Source organism: Egretta garzetta, unplaced genomic scaffold (assembly GCF_000687185.1).
Source record: "Egretta garzetta isolate BGI_Z169 unplaced genomic scaffold, ASM68718v1 scaffold424, whole genome shotgun sequence".
In the NCBI taxonomy this organism is placed as follows: domain Eukaryota; kingdom Metazoa; phylum Chordata; class Aves; order Pelecaniformes; family Ardeidae; genus Egretta; species Egretta garzetta.
Window position 1 is genome coordinate 2,680,975 of NW_009259489.1, and position 8,386 is coordinate 2,689,360.

The following is an 8,386-nucleotide window of genomic DNA, read 5'->3' on the forward strand; positions in this document are numbered from 1 at the left end:
ACTGTGGCAGGGATGCTGGGCACTGGGGTAGTCTTCAGCAGGCCAGTGCTGGGCTGCTTGGAGGTTTGTAAGGCATAACCGTGCTAATGGTGTAAAGGTGCTCTTGGTCTGAACAAGTGTGGGGTTTTTAGTGTGGAATCGTATAAATGCACGAACATAACTACCTAAATGAAACATCTGAGATGCAAAGGGTTTCGCCAAAGCAGAGCTCATGCTTAAATCCCCACAAAGGCATGTAATAAGAAAGGCATAGATGAATATGATTACAGCAAGTCAGCTTTTATCCTGAGAGTCCGAAGATGCCAAGCGAAAGGGCTCATCAGCATGCCAGGCAGGGCTTTGAAGCGATGCCACATTCGCTTTGCTTACGTACTGAGCCCCGTGATACGCTGCTGTATGCCACCACCTGTTAATAGGTGGGAATTAAGCGGTAGGTTATTTCTGGTAAATTGCCATGAGGAGGCTCACTGTGTTCTGGTTTCCATTTCCCCACAGCTTTCTTTACAGATTTCTTCACACCGGTGTGATGAGCGATGTCTGTGTGACAGAACACCTGGCCAGGATCGGCATCCTGTTGGATTACAGCAGCGGCAGACTCTTGTTCTTCAATGCAGAGAGGGGACTGGTGCTGTTTGCCATCAGGCACAGGTTCACTGATGCTGCTCACCCGGCCTTTGCCCTGGAGAAGGCTGGAGCACTTACCCTGCGCACAGGCATGGAGCTGCCGGAGTTCGTGAAGCACAGCTAATCCCCCGCTTCACACTCTCAGGAAAACTGACAACTACAGCGTCAGGGGACAATGGAGGGGAAGGGGGGTGTCAGGGAGGGATGCCTAGTCTTCACCGATGAATGCCACGCACACAGCTCTCCCCCACACCATCAGTAATTGTAGTTAGCGCTCAGCCACATAATCACCCTGAGCCTGGAGAGAAAATCAGCTCCTTCAGATAGAGCGTGCACCTAGCAATATACACAGCAGTACTTTTGAGGGGGAAAATAAGGTTTTGTTAGATATGAACATTAAGGGGTGGGGGGAAATGTACTTTCCCTGTGAAAATAATGACAGTTCTAGCTGTCTTTTAAAGTTGATGATGAGCCTGTGTATAAAATAAATGCGTCTCTCACTGCAATACATGAAAGCTATCATTTCATCATTTGCTAGGACAGTCAGAGCCTGAATCCAAGATTATATGTTTGAAAAATGTGCAAAAATTTCAACAACTGAACCTCTCTGCAGGTTAATATATCTTGTGTTATTGTTTGCCAACTCTTTTCTTTAAATGCACAAATTAAGAAAACTTGGAAACACAGAAATCTACATATTTCCAAAATGGGTGAGTCCCAGACTAGTCTTCATATCAGTCCTGTGAAGTTTGAGTCTGCAACACTGTCCTACCCTCCCACAGCAGACTAACACACAGCTACCTGGCTGTGTCAGTAAATATCTGTACCTGTAAATGTGTACCCGTGAAACACATGTATGAGGAAAGTTGATAATAATGGTAAAAGTCTTCCTATGTTTTTCACCATCAATTTGTTGGCTAGGTGGTTTCAATGGTGAAAAGAAAGTTGCCACCTGGGACCTTAGAGAAGAGTCAAATTTCCAGCGACCTTCTTCTGGATCACCCCTTTTCCATCACTGCTTTTTACCTTTGCACTTACCGATTTGATGCTCCTAATTTCAGGCTTGTGGACATTTTCCTGCATCTGCCCCGCTTCCTCCTGCTACCTGCACTAGCACCCGCACCACACCAGCGAGGCGTGGCGTGGTTCAGCGAGGGCCATCAACACAGGCAGGCTAAGAATGCCTGGTGCCAGCAGAGGAGCAGGATGCTGTTTTTCTCCCTTGGCTTTTTCAAACCATTTTTCCAAGCACTTCACGCATCGGTGGTATGGCTGTCTTCTTGCCTGCCCCAAGGGCTGAATGCACGAGTGCCAGCGGTGCCCAACTCCGGTGAATGCGGGGGGTGGAAGGGGATTAATCTTAACGCAGGCGGGCGATGCTTTTCATGCTGTGCCTGCTCTGGAGATTTCTGCCACAGGGGACTACACTGCCAGACTAATTTCTGAGCTCAGCTGAAGAGCTGTACTCCCTGAAGTAAAGCAGATTTCAGGAGTCTAACAGAGAGGGTTTGCTTCTGAAGAGAGGACTTAAATGAATTACAGGGAGGCTTCTGCTTTTTATGCTCAGAGGAGGTGCCTGATGCTGCTGTTTTATTTATGATTTAACACCACCAAGGCATGCGCTCGTTGTTTTAGAGTGCTGTATGCTTGGTGTCCCAGAGGAGCCACGCTCCACACTGTCATAGCAGGCTTGGGTGGGATGGTTGAGGCAAGATAAACAAGATCCTGTGACCATTTATTTTAAGCCAGAGCTCTTTTTGGTATTTCAGTTAAAGAGTGCCAGTTCTGAGTCCCTGCCAGGGAGAGAGGGGAATGAAAAAGCAAGGTAAAAAAAAAAAAGCCCTGTTGGTTCAAGCAAGCATTTTGTAGAGGTGTGCAGGATGGTGAGAAAAAAAGTCCAGGATTAATTGGGAAAGAAAGACAGATAGAGTATTGAGAGTAATGTTATCGTGAAGGCTGAGGAGAAGGAGGCAGAAGGCAGGCTGGAAACTCACCCAGAATGGATGGGGACAAGCAAAGAGGCAGGTCAGTAGTATTGGCAGGGTGCGTCCCCCAGGCCCCCCCAGCCACTGAGCGCACCAGGGGTTTGGCTGTCTCCAGAGCTTAACGTGGTTCTTTGAACTAAACCTGAGAAGTCCCAGCTTTGGGGCGATTTTACCTGCGTTCTCCTCACCCTGTTTGCTGCTGTCCCAAGTGTGGGATTGCTCCATGGACATTGACGTGATATATTGCCACGGGAACAGCCAATAAGAAGGAGAGCAAAGTGACATGAAAGTATTTGGGTGGCTTTTTCAATGATGGCAAGAAGCAATCGCCTTGTTGAAGTTCACTGCATATTGGTAAATAGCTGTTTAAAGACAAAAAGTGAAGGACTGACTCATCTATTGCCACGCAGTATTACCCAGCTACTACTGCAACATTTGAGCTTGGCAAAATGGTTTTTATTGGAGGCACCTCATTCTTAGAAATACTTGGTTCAATTTGAAAAACTGCCTGACTCTCTTTTCTTGCTGATTTCTGTATGAGGTTCAGCTTTTAGACTGGGCAGTATCAAAACGTGTATTTATGGTTTATGTGAATGCTGGATATATTATTTGAAATTGAAAATGTCACTCAAAGAGCCTAAACAGTACTGATTTGAATGTCTAAATCTGGTCTGCATTAAGCTATGCCAGATGAAGAAATGCCTAGAGAGAGTATCTTGTTTGGAGAGATGGAACAAAGTGCACGCTAAACAAAAAACAGTATACAAGACTTAAGATTTGCTATGGGGAGAAAATTCGTATTAGTAAGGAAAGCAGATGCTGAAAGCCACAGTTATGCTGCTAGGACTTATAATACATGGTGCAAACTCTCCTGCCCTTGGAAAGCCTAGAGGCACATCTGCTGTGATCTTTTACTTGCCTGATGGGCACAAAATGGCACCAAGTTCAGGAATTCGCTTTCCAGAAGGTAACTGTCCACAGATACTTAGAATGTACAGTGTAGTCCATATGACTTTGCATTCAGATGAATTGAGATTTTGAGGCTTGTTGCATCTGTTTTTTTCTGGCCATCGTAGTTTGTAACAATATACTAGAAGAGAAGACAAAAACCTCCCAGTCACTGTATTTTTCTTGTACTTGATGAATTTAGCATTTAGAAATACTTTAAAAACAACATGACTTATTTTGTAGCAAGGGATGTTAGTTAGCTTGGCTGATAGTAAACAAGACTTTGTGCAAATGCTGACAGGTTTGTGTGGTATGTGTACATAGTCTGATCATCATTCCATGCTTGGAATTACATAGAAATACATTTTAAGAGTTACACAAAGAACTGTAAAAGAGTTCAGCAGTAATTTGGGGTTGATTTTCATCCTGAAAGTACAAAAGCTGATGCCTAACACTGTAAATATTGTTAATAAATATTTGGACTGATCTGAAATACATTGCACTAAAAGGAAAACGATTTCTTTTCACTTCAGCAAGTTTTAGATTAGGCTCATAAACCCTTGTGCACTGAGATGAGAATATAGGCCTGACTGTAAGAGGAGAAACATTAATTTCTACTGTCAAAATAGTGCTGAACTGGAATACTGCTAGTATCAGTACTATTGATCCACAAGCCTCGCTTAGGTCTTTCTGCCCCAGAGAGAGTTTAATGCTTCCCTGCGGCGTCAGGCAGAGGAACTTGGCAACGCGCCTGCAAACCGCAGCGCGTGCATGCAGGCACAGCTTCGCTCTTGCCCTGGCTCTTTTTAAAAAGGGAAATGCCACTGCGGTTTATCTGTTTGTACTGAAAATGGTCTAGCGATGACTTATTTTAGAAGCAGGGACTTCAGAAACCTCCCCCTCCCCACGACTATTGTGGAACTTAATTACCTGTTATCACTAAGCCTGTTGTAAGACACAGACGCAGTATGGCACAGTACCGATAAACTGTTGCTAACTCCACAGTGCTGTGATATTGTCTGTGATACACATGTGAAATGTGATTTCTGTTAGCACTGCAGGGATTTGAATAGGTATGTAAAGATGGATTTAATAGATTCCATGGAATGGAATAATATGAAATTATGATCTTTTTGAATCATCCTCATTACAGGATAATAAATTGTACCTCTGCCATGTTGAGGTTTAAACTGGATTTGAAAAATGACATTCTGCAGTGGAATCACGATTATATTACTGTCATTTTGCTGATGGATTTACTAGCTGTCAAGAAGCTCAGTATGCTTAGATAGTCACAAAACCAGCAAGGAAGTGAGAGCATCTCTTCCACTTCCAGCCACTTGCTGTGGAAGGGAGATTGAACTAGAAAAGTACCTTATTTTTTCATGTTGAGTTTGCCCAATTTTCTATCATAGTGGAAAGTAGCATTTGGGCACCAGAGACCACTCCACAGTGCAGTTCCTACAGGAGACAACCTGGAAGGAACTGGGGCAGATGTCCATCCCAGAGCCTCAGTGATTTTGTCAACAGTTAGAAAATGCACCACTTCATGTGCAGTTCCACTCTGGAAAATACCTATGCAGAAATGACACCTTCCTTTTCAAGACTTGTATTACAGAGACACTGTATTTTTATACCCTAGTCTTCTCAGCCCTGAAGAACCAGTCCTGCAAGTGGAGATGGAAGTCACCCATAGCTTGTCATATGCTGTTAATGCAGTGGCCAGCTGAATTTCAACCTGGCAGACTGTTACCACACTACCGAGGAGTGAGGAGTGGAGAGCTGGACACACACCCCCACACACACACCCTACCCCCAACAGGTACAGCAGAGAACTGGCTTCTGCTGAGCAGGCAAGAAGCCAGTGTGGCTTTCAGTGCTGGGGCTGGCAAAAGAAGACCTTTATCTAAGCATCCCTTTATATGGCCCAGCCTTCTGAGGTTGTGAAACTCTCTCTCACATCACTTCAAGGAGCCCAGCTTAGAAGGCATGTTGAGTATGTAGTCCTACAGCTCTTATTTTCATATTCCCCATGAAGAGAACTACGTTTGGCAGTAAAAGTTGCAGAGATTATTTTACCTCATGCTGTAATTTTGTGTTTTAGATATGTGTCTGCCTGCTTCCTGCAATCTTTTAAAAAAAAGAAAATTACTGGAAAATTGTGCTTGTAGAATGAAACCCATCCATCAGAAAAAAAGTAACAAATACAAATAAACCCTGAACACTTTATAACAAGGAAGGGAGCCTTACACCCTACCCCAACACACCCGCTGGTGTTGGTGTCCCACACTGGCTACCAGTACCGATGTTTTGGGGTTTTTTTTGCTGAAACACATATTAATTAAAATATTATATGCAAGATGTGCAACTAACAGCGTAAATAACAATTAAATGATTGCCAGTGCTTAGGAAGTAATCTGTATTGGTATTTAATATAGTGAGGGCCTTCCTTTCAAAGCAAAGAATCTGTTGAGGTAGGTAAAGAATTTTCTGCGATTCAGTCACAGCAGAATTACACAGGAACACACACTAATAGCCTGCCCAGGTACAGAAAGGGCATTACTCTCTAGACTATAAAAGCAGATTTTGGAAGTTAAGCCATGACATTTCTTGGTGATTAAAAAAAGAAAAACAAAAAGCCCATTGTGTCACTGAGCCAAAGTTAAAAACTGCTTTTTTTTTTTTTTTTCCTTAGGGCCATATACTTCTATTATATGCTTCTCCAGCAGAAACTGATGCTACATTCTGTGATTACAATGCAGCAAAACTAATCTTTGCTGCATGGCACTGCAGTTATTGCCGCACACATTCGGTAAGTTCAACGGAGCCTGAGTAGGTTGGGCTTGCTGATCACATGTGACTCATTTAGGCAATTAAAGAGCAATAAATGAGACAATTCCTTGAAGCGTGGGATTCCCAGGACACCTGCATATCCATGGTGGAAAAATGCCAGCAGCTTTCTCTCCAGTTATTCTTCCATGGCTGCTGGACCCTGGAAATCCCCACGGAAGAAGCACAGCAGTTAGAGTGCATCTGAAAAGTACCTCTGCTGCAAGAAACATTCATGCTGGAAGGGCTTACTTTGGGCCTTAATCATGCCTGAGGTACATCTTCTGCTTGAGTTAACAGGATAAAGGTAGATAGGTCATATTCAATTTACCAGGAAAAAAAAGAAAAGTCTTCTTCCTCAGTTTGCTGTAAGGAAGCATTTGTTGTTCTGTTACTGAAAGCTTGTTTTCCAGCTGCCTTGTAGGGTATTCCTCATCTTTAAGAAAAAACAGGATCCCTGTTTCCAGCAAAATGAGTTACAAGAAATTCCAAGCAGTTGTACAGAACTCTGTCATCACTTTTACACTGTTGTTTTTCAAACAAGACTAGAAATAATTTAAGAACTTCACATTAGTGAAACTCTTCCCTTAATCAATACAGTTCTGATCTTGAGTTAAACAGGTTGACTTTAACTTGCCAAGCTTAAAATAGTTATCTATCTGCCTTTTATAGATAAGTATCTGCACTTTAAGGTGGTGCACATGCTCTGCTTATATATTGTCTTGAAACTGCAGGGCAGCTCTATTATCTGCAGTGCAGTGGTTTATAGAGGACATTAAAGTTTATGCAGTAACGGGTTAAAGCAAAAGGCATTGTGGCTGTAACCCCTGAGAGGATGCTAACAAAACAGCAGATCCATGACCAGCACCACCCATGTGTAGATAGCAGGATGTCATGGGGAAGCGAAAGCTTGGAGATGTTATAGAGTTGTAACCCAAGGAAGAGTCAAGTGCTGACTTTTACTGTGCAAAGCAAGGAGGGAATAGGCAAAAGGGATATGCTGGACGACAAGACCAGGAGCTTATTTTTGTCGACCTGTAACAGACACATAGCAGCACATCTAACTCCTCTTTTTAATGTGCAGTTAATTAGACTGTGTATGAACCCAATGGATTGCATAAGTACATGTTGGAAAAGCAAATGTTATGTCAGACTTATGGCACTGAAATGAATCCAGAGCAATGTAGTTCCCACACTACAGTTTGACGTAGTCTGGTTCCTTAGATACCCCCCGCAGCTGAGAGCTGCGGAACAGCTATCCTCAATTCACCGCCTGCTTCAGCCGAGGCTTCCAGTCAAGTTTGCAGACAGAGGATAAAGCTGCAAAAACAAGGTTAGCAGTGAGAAGACTGACAGATGCTGCCAGTGTGGCCAGCTTCTTCAGGATGGCCACCATGGGGACCGCTGGAAAGGACCATCGTGCCGGAATGCAGTTGCACTTTCTTAGCCCTGCAGAGGTGCAGCAGAACTGTCAAATCACCCCTCTCAGCCACTCAATTCTACACTTAGGGGGACAAAAAAACTAGGAATGACAGAACGGCAAGATTCAAACCAGGTGGCAGAAAGTACAGTATGTGCTGGCACGTGAAACAACTGGTCTCCACAAAGCAGCAACTCCTAACCACAGCCGAAAATGGTAGCGAAGTGTGATGTGCACTCAACTTGCAGCAATTTCACAGCTACATATCTCTTGCTGTAATTCGGGAAGAGTGCAATTATTGTTCTGCGAGTCTCACCGAAATTTGTGCAGTCCAGCTTTGGCAAATGGGCAATTTTTTAAAATGAAAACTGCTTCATAAGAAAATTCTTGACTTGTTGTGTGCAACTAGGCACTCTGTAACCCTTTCTGCAAGTTTCCCTATTCTCTCCAAGCCAGGAAAAGTGCTGGTACCATGAATCCAGGCCAGATCTGGTATGGCCCTGGAGTATACGGTATATTATTCCTCCTGAATGATGCCTGGTTGGCTAGCAAAAGCTGGTTGGTTGGCTCACCAGTACGG

The 8,386-nt window shown here is 43.7% G+C and overlaps 1 protein-coding gene across 1 annotated transcript in view; it reads left to right on the plus strand.

Moving 5' to 3' along the window:
- The window catches only part of CMYA5 (cardiomyopathy associated 5), a 49,896-nt gene extending 49,148 nt beyond the window's left edge, over nucleotides 1-748 (plus strand). Inside the window, 1 exon segment of the mRNA XM_035892828.1 lies at nucleotides 496-748. Within this exon segment, the coding sequence (XP_035748721.1) occupies nucleotides 496-748 (253 nt within the window).
- Nucleotides 749-8,386: the final 7,638 nt, after the last annotated feature.